The sequence below is a fragment of the Portunus trituberculatus genome, chromosome 45 (genome assembly GCF_017591435.1).
Source record: "Portunus trituberculatus isolate SZX2019 chromosome 45, ASM1759143v1, whole genome shotgun sequence".
Classification (NCBI taxonomy): Eukaryota; Metazoa; Arthropoda; class Malacostraca; order Decapoda; family Portunidae; genus Portunus; species Portunus trituberculatus.
Genome location: NC_059299.1, coordinates 8586111 through 8612283, shown reverse-complemented (window position 1 = coordinate 8612283; position 26173 = coordinate 8586111). Strand labels below are relative to the sequence as shown.

The following is a 26173-nucleotide window of genomic DNA, read 5'->3' as shown; positions in this document are numbered from 1 at the left end:
GAGGACTAGACCTTGAAGAGCCGCGCCAACAGAAAAGCTGTGGCACTCAGCAACGAACGAAACAACCTGCGAGAGGAGAAGAGCGCAAGAAAATTATGTAGGCCTGCAAAAGAGAATTGCATGTACTTCCTGCGAAAAAAACTTATAGATCTGTCGCTGTCGCTGGCAGTGAAATATATAGACGTGCTATTCAGCGTTCTTGAGGCATCGACCTCCCTGAAATAATGTACTACCTAGAAAGCATTACGATAAAACAATAATGATTACACCAATCACGACCCTTGCAAAATCAGAAAGAATACTTATACACATCATCTTGGATCAATACTTTTACTCGAAGACATCAATTTCAGCTATCAACATTGTATTGGGGTGAATCGTAATATTTGTTTACTTAGAGTTAAATGGAAAGGTGAGGGAGGGCTGGGCGCAGGGCTGCAAATATTTAAATTCCCTGGAGAATTTATGTAAACCTTACAAAAATACACAAATACTACATGAATCAAGCAAAATTCATAGATAGATTAATTTAGATATACTTAAAAGAAGACATATTCATTAGGAATTATTCATATATCAGAAAGCAGAAGAAAACATGACAGGTGAGGACTCTGTAAGGTTGGTAGACTCGAGTCTCGGCTGTCGTCTGCTGGGATCGAAAACAAAACATTCCAGACACTGCGGGGAGACATCCTTGCCCTTTACTCCTCTATATCCGGCCACCTGGCGGCCACACACCTCCAAGCCATGCCGCTATCTTGAACACACAGGTTGGCCTTCCTTTGGTCCTATTTAGAAGTTATTTAATGGAGTTTTATAGGGTTAATATTGATTGTGTTGATGCGCTGGACGCCTTCCCCAGTGAGTCATTATGAGTCATTGGTGAAAATTAGTATTGCTTTAGGGCCCATTCCTTGCCCCTTGCCGCAGTTTTATATTTAGGGTGTGTATTTGCGTCCCTCTGCAGCCAGTAAGGTTGGTAGCTCAGTTTATTTAGGTGTGTGTCATCTTGTGCTTTCATGGAAGGACAGTTGATTAATTCTACGGCGAGTTTTGATGTTATATTGAGTTTATTTTATTCCTCTTTCTTTTAACTCCTCATTCTTATTTAGTTATCTGACCGTGTTTCTCTCTCTCTCTCTCTCTCTCTCTCTCTCTCTCTCTCTCTCTCTCTCTCTCTCTCTCTCTCCAAATTCCTCCTATCTCTTCTACATCTACATTCTTTCTTAGTTCATCTTTGCCCTTCTCCCCCTCCTGCCTTTCCTTCTAGATCAGACAAATGGTGGTGTATTAACATTCCTACTCTCCTATTGTCCTTCTAATTGGCTGTTGTTGCTGCTGTGGTTGCTAATACTGTGTTTGTAATATCTTCTTGTGTTAATAGTCTGAGTCACTGAGTTGGTGCAGTTTGTTCAGCTGTATTTACTATGAAGTGAATTGTGTATTTTTCCTCTAGCCGAGTATTCTCTTCAAAATAATAAGTGTAGTTTTTTTTTAAAGTAATGGTTAAGTAGTAGTATTATTGCTCACATATTTAGCATTTATGCTAAGCCACCTTCGTTCCTTCCATTACCAAGCCACCTGTTTCCTCTTCATACCAAATCACTCTCACTCTCCCCACATTTAATCCACCCCTCCTCTCTCCAACACTTAGCCAACCATCTCCTCCCAAAGTGAGCCACCCTTCTTCCACCTCACACTAAACCACCTCTCTCCTCCCTATACTAAGCCACTTCTCTTCTTCTTATACTAAGCCACTCCTTCCCACCAAGCCACCCTTCTCCCCAAGTAAGCCAGCCTTTCCTCCCCTTGCCAAGTCACCCTTCTCCATACACTAAGCCACCCCTCTTCTCCTCTACACTAAACCATCCCTCTTCTCCCCACCACTAAGCCACTCATCCCCAACACTGAGCCACCTGTCTCCTCCCCACACTAAGCCACCTGTCTTTTCTCCAATTCTAAGCCACCTGTGTCCTCCCCACACTAAGCCACAGCTGTCCCCACAGTGATGGTTCAAGGGGCTGAAGGGAAGATGAAGAGCAGTACCGCGGCGGCGGTGGCTTCGGCCGAGGCGGTGAAGGTGGTGGTGAGGTGCCGGCCAATGAATGAGCAGGAGACAGCCAACCAGTATGAGAGGTAAGGCAGACAGACAGCCAACCAGTATGAAAGGTGAGGCAGACAGACAGACAGACAGACAGCCAACTAGTATGAAAGGTGAGGCAGACTGACAAACAAACAGCCAACTGGTATGAAAGGTGAGGCAGACGGACAGATAGACATCAACCAGTATGAAAGATGACGCAGACAGACAGACAGACAGCCAACTAGTATGAAAGGTGAGGCAGACAGACAAACAGCCAACTCATGAAAGGTGAGGCAGACAGACAAACAGCCAACCAGTATGAAAGGTGAGGCTGACAAACAGACAGACAGACGGACAGACAGCCAACTCGTATGAAAGGTGAGCCAGACAGACAAACAGCCAACCAGTATGAAAGGTGAGGCTGACAAACAGACAGACAGACAGCCAACCAATATGAAACTTGAGGTAGACAGACAGACAGGTAGTGAACTAGTACAAAAGGCAGAAGGATAGATAGACAGCTAGTGAACTATAGTCCTGCTCCTCTAACAATGTGGATTGGGTGCGGCTTGTTGGGGAATTCCCGCTGTACAGTGGTGAAGCATGTCTCATAGCCAGTGATGCAGCAGAGTTCTAATAGTAGTAAAACTTTAGCAAATATGGTCAGCAAATATACATACGCATTTAGCCTTAGTATTACAACGTATGAGAGAGCAGTAAACTTATTATTGATAATATATTCATAAGCCTGGCAAGAAACGTGGCATACATATTTTACAGTGTTGCTAAAAAAAAATAATATACTTATAAAGAGGTTTCCTTGCGGTTTGGGATGAGTAAATAGTTCCATAGTTGTAATTAGATTATATCGTGAAGGAAAGTACTTTAAAATAAGCTGACATAAGTAAGAAAAAAACTACATTCAAATCTTCACGGCAGCAACACCAATCACGCCCGCCATCCATACAGGTGATGGGAGGTCAGCTGCGGTGTCCTTGACCAGGAAGAAAGAGAGGGGGAGGAAGAGGGAGGGGTAAGAGAGAGGGAGGAAGAGGGAAAGAGGGGGGTAGACAACGAGGGATTAAAGGTATGGCAGCGCTGTCCTCCCGCTATTTCCCATGGGGGCCGCACCCAATCCACATTCTTAGACGAGCAGGACTATAGTATGTAGGGTGAGATAGACAGACAGACAATAAACCAGTATAAAAGACAGACAAACAGTGATCCAGTATGAAAGGCAAACAGATAGACAGATAGTGAAGTGGTATGAAAGGTGTGGCAGACAGACAGACAGACAGTGTGAACCAGTATGAAAGCCAGACAGAAAAACAGTGAGAGACAGATGGACTGATATGGTCATGAGAGATACAGAGAGATAAACAGATGTAAATAGATACACAGATGCATACAGATTGAACTAAAGAGATATAAAGATAAATAGAGACAGGCAAATACTGACATAGATGAAGAGATAGAGAGAAATGATACATACAGGTAAAGATAAACAAAAATAAAGTGTCATAAAGATTAATTAATCCTATTTCCTTCTCCTTTTCTTTCTGTTCCTTCTTTTTATCTCATCTCCTTTTCCCTTTCCTTCTTTTCTTACCTTTTTTATATTTCCTTCCTTTTTCCTTTTCTTCACTATTTTTTTTCCTGCCTTTTCTCTTATTTCCTTCTTTTCCTTCTTTTTCTACCTTGTCTCCTTTTTACTTCTCCCTCTTCCTTCTTTTCCTTCCTTTTCTAAACCTATTTCCTCCTTTTTCTTCTGTTCCTATTTTTCCTTCACCTCCCTTTCCTTATTTACCTTTTTTTTCTCCAATATTTACTCTTTTTTCTTCTATTTCTATGTTTTCTCCTCCCTCCTGTTTCTTCTTCCTTTTCCTTTTCATCCCTACCTGTTCTTCACCTCCCATGCCTGCAGAGTGGTGGACATGGATGTGGACCGAGGTGTGGTGGAGCTCCGCAACGTGAAGGCCGCTGACACAGACCCTCGGAAAACCTTCACCTTTGATGCGGTCTATGACTGGAAGTGGGTGGCATCTCCTTGCAGTGTCCTTGTAGTTTACTATTCATTTGTTTGTGTTAGGAATGCAGGAAGTAGCTTATAGTTTCTTCCTTCCTTTCTCATCCCTGCTAGCCAACTTTGTACACTGCTACCTTGAAAGTGAATGAATATTAACTTGTACTTTGCTCCTGTTACCTCTTTACAGCAGTATGAAATTTACTACTTGCTCTTTTCTTATATGTATCTGTGCAAAGCCATCTTTTACAGTGATAGGAGAGTGAACAAAGAGTAGATTTATCTTTTACTTTGTTGTTTCCATGTATCACTGCAAATATTCTCTGTTCATTAGATATTTAAACAAACAGCAATACTAACTGCCTCTTTTTCTTTTTTTTTATATATCCATGCAAGCAATGCCATAAAAGTTAAACACAATGAGATTAACTTCTTACTCTATTTTTCCCTTTCATCATACCAAGGAAGTTAAACGCAACAAAATTAGCGTTCTACTCTATTTTTCATTTTTGTCATACCAAGAAAATTAAACATACAAAAAAATCAACTTCCTACTCAGTTTTCCCTCTTATGATACCAAACACCCAATAAAATCAACTTCTTTATCATGCCAAGCAAGTTAACCACACAACAAAATCAACTACCTTCATTCTTTTCCCATTGCACTTCCTTAATAACAAAAGCAAGACTAGTAGCTGAGAATCCACCACCACACACCGCCTCTCACTGCTCCATCTCCTCCCACACAGTTCTAAGCAGCAGGAACTCTATGATGAGACATTCCGGCCTCTCATAGACTCAGTGCTCAATGGCTTCAATGGGACCATCTTTGCATACGGCCAGACAGGAACTGGGAAGACTTACACAATGGAGGGTGAGTGTCTGTGGGAGTGTGAGTGGGTGAGTAATGTCTCTGTGATTGACTGGATGAGTGTATGTGTGAGTAAGTGAGTGAGTGTGTTTGTCTGTACGAGTGAGTGACTAAGTGTTTGTGTGAGTGAGTGTATGTGTTTTTGGGGGAGTGTCTGTGTGTGTGATTGATTGTGTGTGTGTGTGTGTGTGTGTGTGTGTGGAATTATTTTGTTATTTGTGAGTTTGATTTGTGTATATGTTTACTGTTTGTGTTTGTTTGACTTGGAAACAGATCAATATAATAAACAGCTAGTAATGATAATAATTCATGGAAGAAACCTGGCTGATTATATATAAATTATTCAATATCTTTTCCTTTTGTTTTCTTCTAACATTTCTTGCTATAAAATCCAGGTTTCTGTGTTACTGATGTATGTATATATGTATGTGTGTATGTCTTGCACAAAAATATATTCTCTCTCTCTCTCTCTCTCTCTCTCTCTCTCTCTCTCTCTCTCTCTCTCTCTCTCTCTCTCTCTCTCTCTCTCTCTCTCTCTCTCTCTCTCTCTCTCTCTCTTGTTACCTCGCCTATTTGGCTCATGCTGTGACACTTTCTTCCTCCCCACACAGGTATCCGAGATGACCCAGAGCAGAGAGGTGTCATTCCCAATTCCTTTGAGCACGTTTACAACCATATCGCTCGTTCCGTTGACCAACAGTTCCTCATTCGGGCGTCATACCTCGAGATTTACCAAGAGGAGATCAGGTAAGAGAAAGAGAGAGAGAGAGATATGAATGGGGGACAGTACTGCTAATTTGATGAAAGGAAACTAATTAACTGATGGTATTACACTATGTTCCTCTCTTCCCTTTCACCATCTTACCTCTATTCTTCCACTTTCTTCCTCTCTCTTCTACTATTGGTCAGTACCCCCATATCTCCACTTGTTTTTTTCCTCTTTTGCTTGGATTTCTTTCCACTTCTGTGCCATGCAAATAAATAGATAAGAGATATGAATGATAATAGTTCTAAGAGGAAAATGAGCTGTTTGTATTGAGATTATTGATCATTTCTTTTCTTTTTTTTTTTTTCCTACACTGCTTGTCCTAAAAATCAGGTTTCTACTTTGAAATGTACAGTCGGCTCCCTACTTCATTATTGATAATTTTTTTCTGTCCTAAAATCTTTCTTTATATTCCCACTCTCCCCATTTTTTTTTTTTTTTTATGTATTCTACAACTCACTGGTATCACTCTCCACCAGGGACCTCTTGGGGAAGGACCAGAAGACCCGCCTAGAGCTAAAGGAAAGGCCGGACACGGGGGTCTTTGTCAAGGACCTCCAGCAGTTTGTGTGTAAGAGTGTCAACGAGATACAGCACGTTATGACTGTGGGGAACCAGAACCGAGCTGTGGGGTATGTGTGCCTATGTATCTGTGTTTGTTTTTAAAGTTGCTTAGTTAAAGAACCATTTAGGAGGTTGGAGTGGATTTACCTTCACTCATACAAATATTCAAGCCACTCACTCAGACACACACACTTACACTCATTCACCTCCTCACATATACAGTCACTCACCCACACACAGACACTTACCCTCCGTATTGACCTACACAGTTCCCAGTCATGTCTTTCTGCCTGCATCTGTGATTGAAGAGGCTGTGGTATATAGCTGAAGTTATTTGAAGAGGTTGAAGAGTTAAAATAGTGACATACCTTTCTCTCCAGGGTCACTAATACTACACAACTCCCAATCATGTCTTTCTGCCTATTGTTCTGAATTAGAAGGCTGAGATGTTAAGTGGCTAAGAAAGTTGAATAGTGATGTACTTTTCTATCTTTCTCTGTCCAGGGCAACCAATATGAATTTCCATAGCTCCCAAACATGTCTTCCTATTTCTATTTGTGACTAAAAAGATTGGGATATAGAGCCTACCTGTGCTAATTAAATCAATCATATTCCCTCCTCTCTCTCTTTTCATCAAGACGACCAATATGAATCTAAACAACTCCCGGTCTTGTCTTCCTACTTCTGTGAGATTGGGATGATATAGAGTACCTGAGGAAATTAAATAAATCCCTTCTCTCCCTCTCTTTCTTTCCATCAGGGCGACCAATATGAATCTACACAGCTCTCGGTCACATGCAATCTTCATCATCACCATTGAGTGCAGCACCCTGGATGACCGGGGACGAGGCACCATCAGGGTCGGCAAGCTGAACCTGGTCGACCTGGCTGGTTCGGAGAGGCAGTCCAAAACAGGAACAGCGGTGAGGAAGAGGAAGAGGATATGTTTGTTTTGGTATTTTTGGTGTGTCATTTGAGGAAGAGGAGGAGGAGAAAGAGGAAGAAGAGAACTTATTTGATTAGGATAACTTACTTATTATTTTGTTCTTTTGTGTTTGTCATTTTGTGAGGAGGAAGAGGAGACAGTGAGATGTTTAGCTCCATTTTTGTGTGTGTTATTTAAGGTGGAGATGAAGGAAGAGAGGGGAAGATCTCGTTTTTCTTTATATGTTTTAGGAAGAAAATTACAAGAACTCTCTTCTTTAGTGAATGGTTCATTTAAGGAGGAGGAGGAGAACTCTTGTCTGTTATATTTATCCCAATGTGTTTCTTTCCCGTCCCTTTATCACTCACTGTCTCTGCTTCTACTCAAACTTACTCTTACCACCACAGGGAGAGAGGCTGAAGGAGGCCACCAAGATCAACCTCTCACTCTCAGCACTGGGCAACGTTATCTCTGCTTTAGTGGATGGCAGAAGTACCCACATCCCCTACAGAGACTCCAAGCTTACTCGCCTCCTTCAGGGTGAGAGAGAAGAGAGAGATGGATTGTGTTTCTGAAAATGTTATGCAGTCTATGTTTGTGTTTATAAAAATGTCATTCTTTTCTTCAGTATAAGTAGTCTGTGAAACACTCCACTTACACCTTCACTACATTCCAAGGGCTCTCGTTGAAGTTACACAGATTTTTAAAGAGGTTTTAGTAGTTGAGGTGACAGATAAACAAGAATTCTACTTTATTAACAGAAAAAAACACTCTTGAGAACTCAGCTTTTAGAAATAGTCATTGTGAGAAAGTAAAGCATTTACCAATACTTGTGTAGGATTGCCAGATAGGTAGATAGGTATGTTCTTGTTTCACATATAGAAGAAAGGAGTGATAGAAGCAAAGCAAGGCAAAAATTAATCAGATGATGTTCTTATTTCACATATAGAAGTGTAGATAATGTAAATGACCTAAAAGAAATATGTGATAGAAGTAAAGCAAGGCAGAAAGAATTAGACAACCACATGCACCTTACCAGACCACCAACACTATCTTCCCTTCCAGACTCCCTCGGCGGCAACTCCAAAACAATCATGGTAGCCAACATTGGGCCTGCCAGCTACAACTATGATGAGACCATAACAACCTTACGCTATGCCAACCGTGCCAAGAACATCAAGAACAAGCCTAAGGTGAATGAGGACCCGAAGGATGCCATCCTGAAGGAGTATCAGGAGGAGCTTGCAAGGCTGAAGGTATGAGGTTGAGGAGGATAAAGAACTGTGAGGAAATAATGATAAGGATAAATTCAGGAAGAAGGGTAGAAAATGTGAAGGAGAGGAAAAGAGAGAGTGGAAAAAAATTAAGGAATAGAAAGAGAAATGGTGATAAAATAAAGAGGAAGAGTAAGGAGGAAATTATTGTGATAGGAAGTGAAGGAAAACGGTGAAAGGGAAAGGAAAAGAATGGGAAATAAGTTATGTAATTGAGAGGATGGAAAAGAGATCAGAAAATTGAGAAAAAGAAAGAATGTAGATAGAAAAGATGGAAATGGTATTTAGGAATAAGATAAAAATTCCAAAAGTTAGTAATAATCTTAAGAAAAACTTAAGATTTTTACTCACATCTTTCTTTCCCTTCTTCCTCCCAGGCGCAGCTGAAGCAGAGAGGAGGCAGGAAGAAGAAGAAGAAGAAACGAGCTGATGGAGAAGGAGTATCAGAGGATGGGGAGGGAGGAGAAGAAGAGGAGGAGGAAGAAGAAGGAGTGGAAGCTGAGGATATTCTTCATCAGCAGCATGAACTGGATGAGGAGAGAAACAGAATCCTGAATGACCAACACATGATTGCTGAGGTGTGTGTGTGTGTGTGTATGTGTGTGTCCATGTGTCTGTCTGTCTGTCTCTGTATGTATGTTTGTATTTGTGTTTGTGTGCTTCCATTAAATACCCAAGAGACAAATTTTTGTTCATGAATATTTGATCTTCAAATTTCTGAAGGTACAAATGTGAATCATTATTTTTTATCCTTTATTACAAATACAGAATTGGCATTCACAGAAGTCTCGAAAATTCACCTAAAAATTTATTTCTAAACTGCTTATAAATGAAATAATCTTGTCCTTCATTCTGACGTCAATGCAAAATCAGTACTTATGAATTAAACCACAAATATTTAGCTTGAAAATAAAAAGAAATCTGTTTATAGCTGATCAAATGTAGAAATGTTGATTAGTCACATAACTTATTGGTATGTTAGATCACCTTACTGCTCACCTGCATGCTTGAGAACAAGACAAGGAGACTGCAAGACACCAATGGAATGTAAGAAGACTGAACACACCAACTGACTTACACAAGACCGCTCCAACACACCACCTTATCAGCCTGACCTCCTCACCCTCATGCCTTCGGTCCTGCAAGGCACCAACTGACTGACACAAGATCTCTCCAATACAGCACCTTATCACCCTGACCTCTTCACCCTCATGTCCTCAGTCCTGCAAGTTTCTCCTGATACTTCCAGCACCTTATCACGTTCACCTCCATCCTCCTGATAGCTGAGCCTCTGCCCCTTCACACACACAGGAGAAGGAACGCTTCCTGACGGAGCTGAAGAACAAGGAGGCAGAGCTGAACACTTCCAGGGAGGTGCAGGAGAAGCTGATGAGTCGCATCCAGACCATGGAGAGCAAACTGCTGCGTGGAGGCAAAAACATCATCGATCACACTAATGAACAGCAACGCGCCCTGCAGCTGCGCACTCAGGAACTCATGGAACAGAAGGTACTGGAGAATGTAGTGTGGTCTTGCATCATTATCATTTGTTTTGCTGTTCTTTTATCTATATATTGTACTATTCATTATTTTTATTATTTATTTTATTATTATTATTATTATTATTATTGTTATTATTATTATTTTATGTAAGGGGAAATCTGCTCAAAAGCAAGAAAAATTATTAAGCAAAAAAGGGACACTGAGATGCCAGTCTCTGAGCAGGTCTGAGAGAGTTAACCAAAAGAATGGCATGGAATGTCTTCAAACTGCCCTCTTAAATGAGTTTCTATTATCAATTGCTGTTCTTTCCTGTATCTAGATCTTGCATATTTTGTTTTGCATCATTTATTGTGATATGCACCATTCCTCATCATTATCATCTGCTGTACCAGTTGTGTCTTTACTTGAATATAGTGTTGTATCTTGCACCATTACAGGAGACATTCTTAGACCAGTTAGTTAATAAATCCATCTCACAGTTAAAGCACAAATCTAATAAGACAGTAAACAACACATTACTTTCTCCCGGAACAGAAAAGGGAAAGAGAAATGCTACAGAGACTGGAAAAGGAGGAGGAATCATCGTGCGAGATCGCTTCCACTTTCTCCTCCTTGCAAGCAGAAGTTGAAGCCAAGACTCGGAAACTCAAGAAATTGTTCGCCAAACTGCAGTCTGTCAAGCAGGAAATGGGTGACCTGCATGAGGAGTTCTGCCGGGACCGTGTCGACCTGCAGCACACCCAGGACGTCCTCACCAGGTCAGGTTAAGCCAGGTCAAACTGGATCAAGTTATGGGAGAGAGGGAATGTATATAAAATGGGGATAAGAATGAGATGGTTTGGCTTACTTTTATTGAAGAAGTTAGGTGGTGTCTCTCTCTCTCTCTCTCTCTCTCTCTCTCTCTCTCTCTCTCTCTCTCTCTCTCTCTCTCTCTCTCTCTCTCTCTAATCTGTACCCTTCACCTTACAGAGAGTTGAAATTGAAAGCTCTCATTATTGAGAACTTCATATCACCGGAAGAGAAACGCAAGATTTTGTCACGTGCTTACTTTGACGACGACGAGGATGTTTGGAAGGTATGGGCTGGTGGTGTAATGATGATATTGATGATACCAATGATAGTAAGGTTTGTTTCAGAATGTACTGTCCATATAGAGGAGTGTATGATATTGAACAAGAAGGAAAAGAAATTGTATTGGAAGGAATTGAATCGTAAAAGTGAATGTATAGCAACCTTTTTATCTCTGCCTTGTAAAAATTTGTCTTGTTTTTATTGAATATTTGCTCTCCCTCAGTTTGTTGTTCATCCTTTTTTTTTTGTTGTCAGTCAGTACAAAATCTCTCTCTCTCTCTCTCTCTCTCTCTCTCTCTCTCTCTCTCTCTCTCTCTCTCTCTCTCTCTCTCTCTCTCTCTCTCTCTCATAGATTACCTACAGACTCCACCTGTTTACCTGTCACTTCTACAGACCTTCTCTCCTTCACACACCACTGCCTAACACAGCCTTGGTTTCCTCAGGTGCGGCCGGTGGTAAGGCAGACCGGTGGCACCCTAAAGAGGCCTGTGTCTTCAGCCTCTCGTAGGCCGACCTCAGAGTATGCTCGCATCCAAGCCTCTGTCGACCATAATCCTCGCTATAAGGTGTGTATGTGTGTGTTGCTGTTGGTGGTGGTGGTGGTGCTGGTGATGTTGATGGTGGTGGTGTCGTTTTTTTTTTTTTTTCATTAGAAGTGTTCCAGTCAAAAGCAGCAAGAACTAGTGAGAAGAAAGACTTTTTTTGTCCTACCCTACCTTGTCTTGTCTCACCCTGCCTTAACTTAACTTATCCCGCCTCACCATATACCCTGCCTTGCCAGGCCTTATCTTGCCTTAACTTACCTTATTCCATCTCACCATGTACCAAACCTTGTTTTGTCTTACCCTGCCACACTGCCTTGCTTTGTCTAAGCCTACCTTACCCTCCATCACCCTGCTTTAACTTCCTTTTATCCCACCTCACCCTGCCTTACCCTGCCTCACCCTAATCATCCACACAGGGTGAAAACATTATGGTAGTTGAACTGGACCCGGCTGTCAGGACCACGAGAGACTGGGAAGGCCCCTTGGTGGCGCCGAGGGTGGCTGCAGCCCTGGAGGCAGCCCTCACACCCCTGGATGATGACCTGAGCATTGACGCCTCGCTGGCCACTCTCAGTCGGCCCAGAGCTGTTGTCTCTTCGCGTAAGGAAAAGACGAAGGGAAAGTAAGTGGGGCTGTTGTTGTTGATGTTATTATTGTTATCATCAATATTATTATTATTATTATTATTATTATTATTATTATTATTATTATTGTTATTATTATTGTTATTATTGCTAGTATAAGTAGTAGTAATAATAATAATAGTATGGACGCTAAGGTTTAAGTGTGTGTGTGTGTGTGTGTGTGTGTGTGTGTGTGTGTGTGTGTGTGTTGTCTTTAGATATCTGTCTTATTTGGGAGAGTTTCAGTTTGATAGAATATATTGTGTTTGATATTTTACTTCATTAAATTTCTCTTTATTTATGTACAGTGTTAATTTTGTTTTCAGTTTTCCTTGTTCATTTTTTCTATCAATTCTTATATTTTTGTGTTTCAGTATATTTCAGGAGATAAGAATATGTGTAGATACCAAAAACTCATAATTTTCCATCTTTTCTTTTGATTTTTTTCTTATTGCTTCTTTTTTATCATCATCCTTGATCATCATTTTATTCTTGTGTTGCCTTTTCATTAGTTATCACTTATTACTCTCTTCCTTTTTGCATTTGCCCACACTGCATGACTAACACAATTTTCTCTCTCTCTCTCTCTCTCTCTCTCTCTCTCTCTCTCTCTCTCTCTCTCTCTCTCTCTCTCTCTCAAAGCATGTGAATGAAGAAAAATATTGAATCAATTTTCTTACCGAATGCAATGAGAGAATGAATTGTTGATGGATGATATGTGGGCTCTCTCTCTCTCTCTCTCTCTCTCTCTCTCTCTCTCTCTCTCTCTCTCTCTCTCTCTCTCTCTCTCTCTCTCTCTCTCTCTCTCTCTCTCTCTCATCTTTGCAGTACAATGGTTCCTTCATATATTTTATATCTACTCAGTAAAAATAATTCTCTTTGTCTCATAGAAAAGAATGTTGCATCTTTTTTCAGTTGGTATCTCGCTGAACCCAAATGTTCTGCTTTTAGATGATGTTTTGATGTATTGGTGGTGTTGTCATGGGTTTGTGTAGTAGTTGATGTGAGCTCATTGTTCTCCTCCTCCTTCCTCTCTTTCTCCTTCTCCTATTCAGATTTCTTTCTGTTTTTCTTTCTCCTTTTTTTTTTCTACCTGTTTTCATAATCTCAGCCTGTTGTTATATTTTTCTCTCTGTCTTTCTTAATCTTTACTTTTTAATTCCTCATCATTTCCTTTTCTCATTCATTTGCCTCTATTCTTATCTTCTTGTTTTTCCTATTTACATTTTTCTCCTCTTCTCTTACTACATGAAAAATCTCCTCTTTTATTTATTTTTTTGTATGTTTTATCATTCCTTCCATTGTTTCACCTCATTCTCCAAATCTTTTTACTCATTCTCTTATTTCTTTTTACCTTTCTTTCTCTTCTTCCTGTTTTTCTTCTCTTCCTTATTTTTTAATTGTATTCTTCCTCTTATACCATATTTACATCTCTTCCTTTTCTCCCTTGTTTTTCATCTTGTCTTTCTCCCTTTTCCTTGCTTTTCATCAGTTCTGCTCTTCCTTCTTTTTGCTCTTGTTCTTCCTCTTCTATCTTGTTTTCATCTTATCCTTTCTTGTTTTGATTTCGTTCTTCCAACTTTTTTTTTTTTTTTTATCAATTCCCTCTCTTTCTTGTTTTTCATAGTGTTTATCCTTCTCCTCTTCCTGTTCTTCATCAGTAACTCTTCATCTTCACTCATATTCTCCAGTCTCTCCAGTCACTCCTTATTTCCTCTCTCCTTCCTTGTACTCCTTGATTTGTTATGTCCCTCCAACCCATGAGTGTCACCCAAGAAGCAGACAGCCTCTCTCTGACTCGTCCCCTCCCCCCAGCACTCTCAGGAGGTCCCCAGGGGCTAGAGTGGACTTTGCCGACCTCATAAACTGTCACAAAAAGACCCTCAACCATATCCTGCCAGAGGTACCGCCAGTCGTTCAGTTCCTTCCCCGTCCCTTCCCCAAGCCGCCTAACATTAACTGGGAAAGCAGTGGTCATTAGTCAAGTGATCTGTGCCATTTACTTCTTTGTGTTTTGTGTCATTTTGGACTAGATTCTGAAACTCATGCGCCACACCTCCACTATTTTCAAAAGGCTCTAGTTGAAGCTATGCAGGTATCTAATTGTGTTTTTGTTACAGTTCTAGTGATAGATTAACAAGATTTCTATGTTAATAAGAGGAGAAACACTGTTAAGCACCTGGGTAATCATCACTGTGGCCTTGGAAAGTAGTCGTGGTGAGGGAGCGAATGGTTTCTGAATACAAGTCTTACTCTTAGTCATGTGATTTGTGACAAGGGCTTGAGACTTGATGGGAAGCACAAGACATGGTAGAAGTGAGAGGAGAAGTTTGCTTGACTTCTTACCATGACTCAACCTGAACTTGTTTGTACAGTAATCCACTCACCAAATCCAGTCGGTCAAACTCACAAGGTGGCTTTTGGTGTTTTTTGTTCTTAATCCTAACCCTGCATTTGACTCTTGGGTGTCTGAAATAACTTGGGTGTGGAGGGCATGGAGAGCCGTACAGTGTGGCCCCTCCCCCCGTCCCTCTCCCTGTAGTGTGTTAATGGTCTGCACGCCACTGCTTGTTCTTACCCTTATATATAGCAGCAAGGGTTGTGGAGGCTGCCTGTCTAAACGATTGCCTTGTGTCCAGGATGTGATGGCAGCAATAACAACTATGGGGTTTGTGTTTTGGACTCTTAACTTGCCTTACCCTTTTTGAATTCTTGTGAAGTAGATCTCTCTCTTAAAAACTTGTGAAATGACAATTCTCTCTTTGAAATTTATGAAGTAGGGTAAATCTCCCTTGAAAATTATTGAAATATTGACAGATCTCTTTGCCTTACTTGAAAATATGTGCAATATTGATAACTTTCCCTACTCTTCATGAAAACTTGTGAGATATTGATAACTTTCCTTACCCTTCATGAAAATGTGTGAAATATTGCTAACTTTTCCTATCCTTCATGAAAACATGTGAAATATGTCCTGTAGCTATTTTGAAAAACATGAAGAAAATGATGAAATCTCTCTAAAAAATTAAGTGGTACATTTTTTTTAAATGCATTAGTAGGAAAGAAGTCCTCTTACTCTTTCCAGCATTATGAAAATTTGTGTGAAAAATTATCCTTACATTTTGAAGCTCATTGTAAGGAAAGTAATTATGATAGTGGAGTCTTACACTCTCTCTTTCCCCTTACATACCTGAAAACATATGAAAAAAAAAATCATCCATACATTTTGAAATACATTGCAAGGAAAGAATTAATGATATTTGCTTCTTACTCTATTTTATGAAACTTTGCTGAAAATTACTCATATTTTTTTTAAATACAATCAAGGAAAGAACAGAGTCATCATGCCTGACTCAGCAAATCTCTTTATTCACTCACTTGGTTCCTTTATGTCAGATGAAAAATGCTTAATGAATGAATTTGGAGTTGTACGTACCTCATCTCTTTACAAACTTGTATTTACTTTCTTTCATTCTGTGTATTCTTCATTAATCATTTGTATGAGTTGGTTTCCTATAAACTACATTATGACATTATTTTCTCCATGTACCTTGTGTATTATTCATGTTTTACTATACACTAATCATTACTCCTGTTTGTATATCCTTCCCCCCCATCACATAGATACAGGCAGACAGACAGACATGCTCATGTACACCATTACTTGTTATATAGATGCACACTCAAATACCATTCCTTAGTGCATAGACAGACTGAGACATACACACACACTATTGCTTTATACAAACAGAGGGACTGACATCAACCAATACATAGACCATTGCTTGCCCACTAATTGACATAATCTAGCCTCACCGCCTCGAACCGAAGGGTAACTCGCTTGTTCCAGGTTGTGTTAAGGATACTCATCTCTCTCACTCTGTATTGGTTTGCTTTCACAATACTAGAGGTGAAGCCTTTTAGTGTTGTGCTGCTTACTTAGTGTGTCATCAAGGAATTAACAGCTCTTTTATTTACTCATTTTTATTTGTTATTTTTTTCAGTTAATTTGTTGTTACTTTTGTTTGTAGGTTTTTCTTTGAAGTTGGAAGTCATTTTGTTTTTGTATTTTAAATGAGAATATTGGATGATTAAGTGTTTTTATTCATAATTTTTGTGCAAAATTAAAGATAGGACTGTCTCTCAAATATACTCAAATAATGTTGGCTATTTTTATCAGGATTTTCTTATAGAAAGATATTTTTCAATCAAAATATTTTAGATTTATTATTTTGTATACAAAGAAAAGATACCATTGTCTCAAATATATTAAAAGAATATTGGCTATTTTTATCAGAATATTCTTTTTGATGCACATGTAGAAACAGAATATTTCACAGTGAAATATAAAGATGACTACTGACAGACACAGAGGGAAGACTAAGACCCAGACCAACAAACCATCAGTTAGTAAGGCACCTGCTTCTCTCCCTCAGTAGGACAAGCATAGGAATTCCAGGCCAAGTCCTTTACAAGCTAATGTAAATGTTCTGCAGAATTAACAGAAATGGTTTTCCAGGTCATGCACCTCACAAGATGACGTAAATGTCTTCATTGTGAAACAGAATCCAGTGCTAATCCGTTGTCTTTGTGTTCCGCCTGTGGCAGGTTCAAGAGTGGCATTCGCCCCCCCTCCCAGGTGCCGGACAGTTCGCTCTACCCAAAGTCCCGCGGTCTGGTGCCCAAGTAGCCCCGGCACTGCAGTGGACCCCGCGAGGCACCCGGGCCATGGAGGACCACTACGATGATGAGGACAGTGACCCAGGCCTCTTCAGGGACCCCCAGGAGGCCACTGAGCAGGCCCCAGCCACCCCAGACACTCCCAGCACCCCTGAGGAGCAAAGGGAGGGGCTGGGGATTGGCACAGTGAGTCTGGAGGCATCCCTGGAGGTTCAGGAGGCCGTGGGAGGGTGCTGTCGCCTCCTCGTAGGGCCTTTCGGGGCCCGGCGCACCTGCTATCACTGTCGACCTCAAGTCAAGCGCTGTGCGGCGGCGGCAGCTTCCCCGCACCACTCTTGCCCCGCACCGCCATCCCTGCTTCCCTGTGCCAGGTGGAGGACATCTCGCCTCACACATAGGTACCCCACCTCCTGTATGCTATCCTCTCTACATCCTACCTCTCCCTCCCACACCAGGAGAAAAAGCACATTCTCCCATCTCAAGCTCTCACGCTCCCCGTTCACCCCAGATCTCCCTCGCAGCTTTGGTTGCCTCCTCAGAAGGGGATGCACGGCTCGCAGGGACACTCTGCCGCCACGCAACTATGAGCGAGTGCTGTGGCGCCTCACACCTCACCTCTGGAGGCGCCTCGAGCTGTGCCTGGCACAGCTCGGGGACACAGACACACTCAGCGTCCTCACCCCCGTCATGTACTCCCTCAGGCGGCTCCAGGGGATGGCTCCGGGACGGCTCGTCTATTCCCCAAGTGGCGACAGCTATGGGGACACAGAGAGGGAGAGGGAGGACCTGGTGTGCGCTGTGTGCATCTGTTGTGTGGCTTTGTTCCTGTGTCGAGTGTGGGAGGGCATGAGTGGCCTGCTAGCGGAGATACTTGGCTTGTGGATGCTTTAGTGTGAGTATGATTGTGTGTCTGTGTGTGTGTGTTGGGGGAGGAAGAGCTGCAGGAGCAGGTGTTAAGGTAATGGGAGGTTGGAAGGACAGAGGTGCAGGGAGTAACTTAAGTATCTTTCCTTTTCTTCTGTTTTAAAAAGCCTCCTCCTCCTGTAGCCTGTTTCTCCTCTAAGTAAGGGTAACTTATAAATTGATCATCTGAAGGGAATGCACTCAAGGATCAATTAATTAGGCATGCATCACTAGCATTAATATGATCGCACCTTTGCAGATTTAAAGTTATGCTTTCCAAAGGGTATTAACTCAACACTCACTTATTCTGTGTTGCTGTACTCTCTCTCTCTCTCTCTCTCTCTCTCTCTCTCTCTCTCTCTCTCTCTCTCTCTCTCTCTCTCTCTCTCTCTCTCTCTCTCTCTCTGAACTTAAAATTAACTCCTAAGTGAAATATAGAATAGTAACGTAAAGATGAAAATAAATAGAAACATTACAATTGGACACAAACCCAAAACAAAAACTTAGATATGTGCAACAATTGGCAAGACATTATGGGAAATTTAAAAATGTGGCAACAAGACAAAATTTGAAGATAATGTAACAATCAGATCTCAGCATTGGCATCTTGAAAAACAGTGTATTATGTATTGTGTTGCTTATTGTACATTATATTCATTATATCAGACAGTTTATGTAAAAAGTCCCTTTAATTTTTGTATCATTTTTAAGTGATGTGGATTGATAATTATGTAATCTTGTAATATATACTCTCTCTCTCTCTCTCTCTCTCTCTCTCTCTCTCTCTCTCTCTCTCTCTCTCTCTCTCTCTCTCTCTCTCTCTCTCTCTCTCTCTCTCTCTCTCTCTCTCTCTCTCTCTCTCTCTCTCTCTCTCTCTCTCAACTTTATTTTCTCCCTCTCCTACCTTATTCTTGTAATTTGATATATTATTCATCTATATTTTTTCTTTCTTTGTATCTTTATCTTTATTTAATTTCCCACTTTCTCTTCTCATTTTCTGTCTCTGAAGTGTATCTATTTTTATTCTATTTGCATTTCTAGCATGTCTATATCCTCTTTAGTTATGTTTGTCTGTCTGTCTGTTTATCATTTTCTTTCCTCCTCTCCACATATCTGTTATTTCCACACCTATCTACATTTCCTACCATTTTCTTTCTATATGTCTGTCTATTAACCTTAACTTTCAGCAACATTCAGCAGCGAACTTTAAAAAATACACATACAAATTTCCTACATTTTTATTGAGCTTGAACCAAAAGTCAATAAATCATGGGTGCCTTATATTGATTTGTAAAGATTTTCACTACATTTGAATATTATTGTTTTTTCCCTTTTTAGTAGAGGAGATGGATGTGTGTGTGTGTGTGTGTGTGTGTGTGTGTGTGTGTGTGTGTGTGTGTGTGTGTGTGTATTGTTCCAGTATGAATTTTATCAATGTATTTTTTATATATTGTATTTTTTTTTGGTGTCACAATCCTTGCTTATCTTGTTTTTCTTCCTCTCACTTTCTCTGTCACAATCTTTGCTTGCTATTGTTGAAAAATTTTTATGAATAGTATTTAGCCTTATTTTTTTGCTCTCTGTCACAAATTTTGCTTATTATTGTTGAAAATTAATGTTTAGTGTGCTCTCTCTCTCTCTCTCTCTCTCTCTCTCTCTCTCTCTCTCTCTCTCTCTCTCTCTCTCTCTCTCTCTCTCTCTCTCTCTCTCTCTCGCTTATTAGTGTTAAAAAGTGTATAAGTGCATTTTTACGGCATTGATAACCAAAAAAAGTAGTCTTCTAAGTATTGTATCCTGCACCTGCATTTATGTATTGCACTGAAGTGACTCACCACTCCATGACTTACTTTAACATTATAATTTTTATTACCTTCATTTTTTATCTTTGTTAATATTTGGCATTATTATTGTTATTCACACACACACTCATAACAAGAGACTGCTATTACTGTTATGTTTTATTGCAGCAGCTATTATTACTAATGCTATTATTATTATTGTTATCACTTTTGTTTATCGACACACACACAAGAAAAACTTGTATCTGTTCAATGTGATGTTAAGTTTAAGACACAACATGGCAACACAAAACCACCATGACTTGTCCAATTGTGTTCCGTCAACCTAGCTGTAATATGTTCATCCCACGGCAGTTTGTATTGTATTTGTGTTGTGTTAATCTGCCGTATATGTGTCAGATGTGTTTTTGAGGGTTGGCGGTGGTGATGATGATGGTAATGACGGTACCTCTATGTTATTTATTTATTTATTGAGAGTAATGTATGTGTTGTTTTTCTTAAGTGTGCCTGTGGAAGTGTGTAACTGTGTATGTCAGTCAATCAGTTATTTGCAATCTCATTCCATTCATGTGCTTTATGTGTGTGTGTGTGTGTGTGTGTGTGTGTGTGTGTGTGTGTGTGTGTGTGTGTGTGTGTGTGTGTGCCTGGCAAGCAGAATCTCCAATAACTTGCAATCTCCTTCCATTCCTTCTGTTCCAACTTGCATTATTTTTCCGTTCATCCATCGCTTTCATTCCGTCAGTTTTATCGGTGAACTTCCTCTTTCTTGGCTGTCAGTGGCACCAAGGAATTATTTAAATCTCTCTCTGAGTAACTACACCTCCCTCTCTCCCTCCTTTATACCTCCCTCACTCACACCTCCTTTCCTCCCTTCTTTCCTTACATCTCTCTTTTTTTCTCATTTATCTCCTTTTCTTCCTCCTTCACTCACATACTCCTAAGCTAAGCACTTTGTATCTCCTTTCCCTTTTCTCCTTTTCCCTGTCTACTCATACATTGACTGTCTAAATATTAATTTTTGCTCTTTCCCCTTTTTATTTATTTTTTCTTTCCTCATATTTCTCATCTTTATCCTCCTTTTCTCACATTACATAGTACCCACCAAAGCATCCCCTTTCTCTTCCACCTCCTTCCCCTTCCCCTTCCCCTTCCATTCCTTTCCCTTCCCCAGTCCATTGCCAGTTGCCAATCTGTGATAATAGCGAAGAAAAAGTGGACTTGAGTCTCGAATAGTGATGGGAACTGCCCGGCCTGAATGACAAAACAAGAAAATGAGTAAAAAAAAAAAAAAAGGAAAAGAAAATATATATATATATATAGTAGTTCTTTTTAGAAATGTTTAAACTTCCTGCGCTACAAAAAACTATTTACTGTCATGATTTTTCACTACTACAGTTACTACTACTTCTACTTCTTCTACTTCTACTTTTTTTTCTTCTTCTTCTTCTTCTTCTTCTACTTCTACTATTACTACTACTCTTCACTTTATCAACCGTGCTAAGTAAACTATACATTGTGTAAGTTTTTTTATATGCATACATATATATACATAACTATACATACTGCTATTACTACTGAACTATATATATACGTATACATGATTAATCATTGCTATGTGATTCATTAAGGAGCTTTCTGCATATATCTATTTTTTTCTTATGTTTTTTATCATCCATGTGGCTGAAATAATATCAGTGTCTCCCACATTTCAATGTATATGTATTCCATCCCTGACTGTGAAGAAAATGGGAGTGATGTGTCAGCCAATTCTGAAACACTTCTGGCTTCTCCTTGATATTCCAAAGCCTGTAATTGAAGATACACAGGTTTCTAAGAATGTTTTAATGCTTCTAATAACAGATCAACAAGATTTCCACATTATTAGCAGGAGAATCGTTCTTGAAAACCCAGCTTATCATCTGTGACCTTTGAAAATAGTCATGGTGAGAGAGCAGAGTGTTTCAGAATGCGAGCCTAAGAGTGACTGGTGTGCATTGAGGGTCACAGTTTTGCAGGAAGAGTAATGAAGTGTGTGGTGTTACTGAACTGAGTGTGAGCAATGTTTGTATTATACTGTCTGATAAGATTTGTTTGTGGACCAATTCTGAGTGTTATTGGGAGGCTGACTGACTGACTGACCAGCTGACTGATGAATTGGTTGAGTGACTGATTAAATGACATGCTTATGTATTGGTTTGTTAATAGATTGACCAATGAATGATTGATTGAATGACTGTCTGATGAAATGATCAACAGACAGACTGACTGACACCCTTTTTGTACTTATTGCATTATTATTATTATTATTATTATTATTATTATTATTATTATTATTATTATTGTCAGTGGTAATGTCTTGAGTGGGAGTCAGTTACACACACACACACACACACACACACACACACACACACACACACACACACACACACACACACACACACACACACACACACACACACACACACACACACACACACACACACACACACACACACACACACTAATGTGATATTAAAAGAAGAGGACATTACAAGTCTCACTTAATACTGTAAAAGAACAAATAGATCAGCATAAACACATTCAAAGATAAGAACACTTCAACACAAACCCATACATTCACATAAAAAAGAAGTAACACTAATGAACTAACAATACAAACAATACATCTACACTCCATCCTGACTCCTGCTAAACTAAACCATGAAATGTGAATAGGAAAGAAAACAGGGAATATGTGAATTGCAAGGCAGCTAAGAAGGATATTTCAACAACTGTAACTGAATCTAGTCTGAGAAGAAGATATTAACAGACAAATACACTGAGCTGACTTGTATGAGTCTATACTAAGCCGTGCAATAATGATTAGAGTGCTTGTTCAATGGAAGTATGCTGTGTTTCATGTCCAGAAAGCGTTAGTATTGGTGAGGGAAGCAAGATTTGTACTTTTAACAGGCTGTACTGGAAATCATTGGTTCTCTAGGATATTTCATAAGTCCAGTAATTATCTAGCAGGTTCTGATGGAAATTTTTGGAATTTGCAAAGGTGTCTTCATGGTTCTATAAACAGGCTGTAGAGGAAATTATTTGGGGTTTCAAGGGTGCTTTCATGAGTCTTGGTGATTGTCTAACCATTTTTAGTAGAAATTATTGGGGATTTCAAGGGTGATTTCATGATTCTAGTGGTTGTTTGTGAGACTAGAGGAATCTTTTAGGATTTCAAGGGTGCTTTCATGATTCTAGTAATTGTTTGAAAGGCTGTAGCAAGAAATTATTGGGGGCTTTCAAGGGTGCTTTCATGATTTGACTGATGGTTTAACAAAGATTCTGCACCATCAGTGAGAAACATAACACAACAGCCAAGAGATCTGAGGATGTTGAGAAAAGAGAATTATTGAATGCAAATGATGTTGACCTCAATCGAAGACTGTAAATATAAATAAGTACACAATAGATAAATAGATAGGTGGGAAATTTATGTCCTCTGAGAATGTTCAGAAAATATCTAGATAATGGTAGAGAAAAGATTATACACAAACTGAGACTGTATGCTTGTATATAGAAAAAAAAAATTATAGGTAAAAGAAATTGATATAAAATTAATGCTTTTAGATAACATTAAATGGAAAATAATGATCAATGACCAAAAAAAGCTAAAAGTATAGAAACAGATACATGATCAGTAACAGAATCTAATAATAACTTCCATTCCATTAGATATAAAGAAAAATAGAAAAACAATGAAGATGAGAAATAATTGAAAAAAAAATGGATAAAATAAATCAAACCATCCTTCCCTTTGCTGAGCTGAAACAGGGAAAAATTTACGGATGATTTTGAAAAGTTTTGATCATTAAGGGAATATTGGATGCCCACAGAAGCCATCCAGACTTGCCTTAATTAACCAACCAGCAGAACTTACTCCATTAGTGCAAACCTTAGAAAATGGGAGATGAGTGATGAGGAATAGAAAAATAATTGCACCTCTCTCTCTCTCTCTCTCTCTCTCTCTCTCTCTCTCTCTCTCTCTCTCTCTCTCTCTCTCTCTCTCTCATTGCCATACTGCAAAACCTCAGTGCTCTACTTAAGTAATAATGGTAACAATAAGAATAACAGCAGTAAATTGGTGACACATCTCTATCACTCTCTCCCTTGATTAAAAAGAAGGATAATTAAAAGACCTCTATAAACATGCATTCCCTTAATTATTTATGTATACAACTGCCATAATGGAGTGCCGTCAAACTGTGCTGGAGTTTTATATATATAGATGTACGTATGTAAGTGATACTATACACACCTATAAATAAAAAAATACAAATTATATATATATTATACATAATATTATATACTAAAGAGATAGTGCCCGTGTCTATAGGTTGCCAATGTAGCCTTATAGAGTGTAATTTATTCAGGCGTCACTTGTTGGTTGGTTCTTGTTCAGCATCTTTTCTCGGGTTTTTCTAATGTTCATATTTTCATTGGTGCTTTTTTTCCCCTTCTTTTCATGGGAAGTGGTTGATGCATGCAAGTGTGCTTTTTCATTATTGTTGTTATTATTATTATTGTTGTTTTTGTTATTGATTTTAACACTTGCATTGATTTTATATTTTTTTACTGATATTTGAATTTAGTGGGTGATGAAGGTGTATTTCTTTTGTTTCTAATTGACAGCTTTTTCTGTATGTATGAGTTTATTCATTTGTACATACATATACTTATTTATTTTTTTCTATTAAGTTCATTTTTCATCATTATTTTATTTAGTTTATACTATATTTGATACTTTTATCTAACACAGTTTTTTGCCTTTATTGATATATTTTTTATTGTGTTGTGTATCAAACTATCTATTTTCTTAATCAAAATTTTCAGGTTTGAAATAGAGGTGGGAATGTACACTTATTAACACCTCATCTTTTTATACTCAGTTTTTTCTGTCTTTAGGAGAATCTTTTTATATATTTAAGACTCAAGCACCAAAAGTTTAAACCATACAAGATTTTATTCATCACCAAAAGAAAAACCATGGAAATGTGAATACTTTGAATATACATACTGAGAAAGATGTCTAGTGAGAACTTAACATTAATTTGTGTGTTATCATTTCTCGCAGTAGCTCCAACCTTCTCCTTGTAAGGTATGCTAGTGCCCAACTGACCTGACCTTTCTGTATATTTATGACCTGTGTGTATGTATACTTGTCCCATACGTGGCCTGGTGACCTCCCGTGCACCAGGCCGGGTCAGCTAGCCAGGCATCTGTATAGTTGGTGTAGAAGGAATTATATATACAGCACAATCTATCTCTATGGTTTTATTCACTCTTTTCTTCAATTTTTTACCCTGCCAAGTGACTAGAATTATTAGATCATCATTTTTACCAGTCAAGTCACCTAAGCTGTCCATACCTAATCTAATATTTTCCTTCCCTGTAGAGTGATATAGAATTTTTTTTTTTTTTTTTTTTTTTTTTTTTTTTTGCTGATCAGATTGTTTTCCTTTATCATGTCATTACATTATTAATTTTTTTTTACCTTGTAGAGTTACTTAATCCTACTTTATTTATTTTTTTTTTATCAACTCTACTGTTTTCATCTATACAGTGATCTACATGTCTTTAATTTACTCATCATCATTTTTTTTTTCATCTTGTGATAAATCATGCAGTTTATTTTTTTATGTAAATTGCCCAATCTACTATTTTCATCTATAGAATGCTTTAGAATACTTTTTTTCACCTCTTGATTAACTTCATCTAATACATTTTTCACATGCTAAGTAGTTTGTAATATTTGTGTATCTATGTAGTATTTTTTTGTCCCTTTTTTCAAGATATCTTAATATTTCTCGCTTCATATATGATTTGGTGTAATTTTTCCCCCCCACATAGTGAGTTTACTGGCTTCATTTCACACAGATGTTTTCTTGAAAGTTGATGATGACAAGTAATATTTTTACTGCAAAGTGTCATGCAGCTGTAGGTATTTTATTAGTCTCTCTCTCTCTCTCTCTCTCTCTCTCTCTCTCTCTCTCTCTCTCTCAGTATATATATTCCCAGCTTCGAGGCTTTGTTAGAGCAATTAATTGTATTTTAGGGTTTTATGTGGTCCCCTTTCCTCCAGAATGTTTCCCAGGCGTCATGTGATGTGCCCTGTTTTTTTTATTTCTGATAACTTATAATTATTAAAACGTTTCATTCTATGTGTGGATAATCTAGCTAAGCTTTTGCTGTCTCCTTTTATTTTTCACTTCATAAGCAACATATTAGCGATGATAGATACTTGTTTCTATAGGTGGTATATTGGGCAAATTTCGATGTTAGCAGACTCCAATCTATACACTTTCATGTTTGATCAAATCAACAAGAAACTTTATTCTTTCATGAATATAGTTATTACTCTATTTATGTGTTTGATAGGCTACACGATCGAGGAGTTTTTTACAACTGTGTTTTGAACTTTTGAGATTGCTGCAGGACCGTGGGTCTACTTACCTAGCTGTCTCAATATATGTCATCATACGTGACCAACATATGTCTCCCAGC

General features: G+C 38.9%; 1 protein-coding gene and 1 long non-coding RNA gene across 3 annotated transcripts; one reads left to right on the top strand and one right to left on the bottom strand.

The window, feature by feature from the left end:
- The first annotated feature begins 642 nt into the window (after positions 1–642).
- LOC123519458 (kinesin-like protein KIF3B) lies at positions 643–18237 on the top strand. 2 transcript variants are annotated; one of them, XM_045280761.1, is made up of 17 exons: positions 643–770; positions 2007–2136; positions 4008–4115; positions 4856–4980; positions 5589–5724; positions 6223–6375; positions 7068–7230; positions 7640–7772; positions 8298–8488; positions 8884–9084; positions 9818–10015; positions 10544–10767; positions 10979–11084; positions 11524–11646; positions 12042–12247; positions 14064–14151; positions 16857–18237. In XM_045280761.1, the coding sequence occupies exons 2-17, from the start codon at positions 2009–2011 to the stop codon at positions 17817–17819; spliced, it is 3246 nt and encodes a 1081-aa protein (XP_045136696.1). In that variant the 5' UTR covers positions 643–770; positions 2007–2008; the 3' UTR covers positions 17820–18237. The 2 variants fall into 2 exon arrangements, with proteins under 2 accessions (XP_045136696.1, XP_045136697.1); XM_045280762.1 differs by lacking the exon at positions 14064–14151.
- Positions 18238–19458: 1221 nt separating this feature from the next.
- LOC123519465 lies at positions 19459–25004 on the bottom strand. Its single transcript, XR_006679017.1, has 2 exons — positions 23612–25004; positions 19459–19542 (listed from the first exon to the last, which is right to left on the bottom strand). It is a non-coding gene; the product is annotated as an uncharacterized LOC123519465 (long non-coding RNA).
- Positions 25005–26173: the final 1169 nt, after the last annotated feature.

Coding starts and splice junctions, on each gene's coding strand:
- LOC123519458 (XM_045280761.1), top strand. CDS start 2,009: ATGGTTCAAGGGGCTGAAGGGAAGATGAAGAGCAGTACCGCGGCGGCG. Junction 5,725..6,222: donor ATTTACCAAGAGGAGATCAG/GTAAGAGAAAGA, acceptor ACTCTCCACCAG/GGACCTCTTGGGGAAGGACC. Junction 9,085..9,817: donor ACCAACACATGATTGCTGAG/GTGTGTGTGTGT, acceptor TCACACACACAG/GAGAAGGAACGCTTCCTGAC.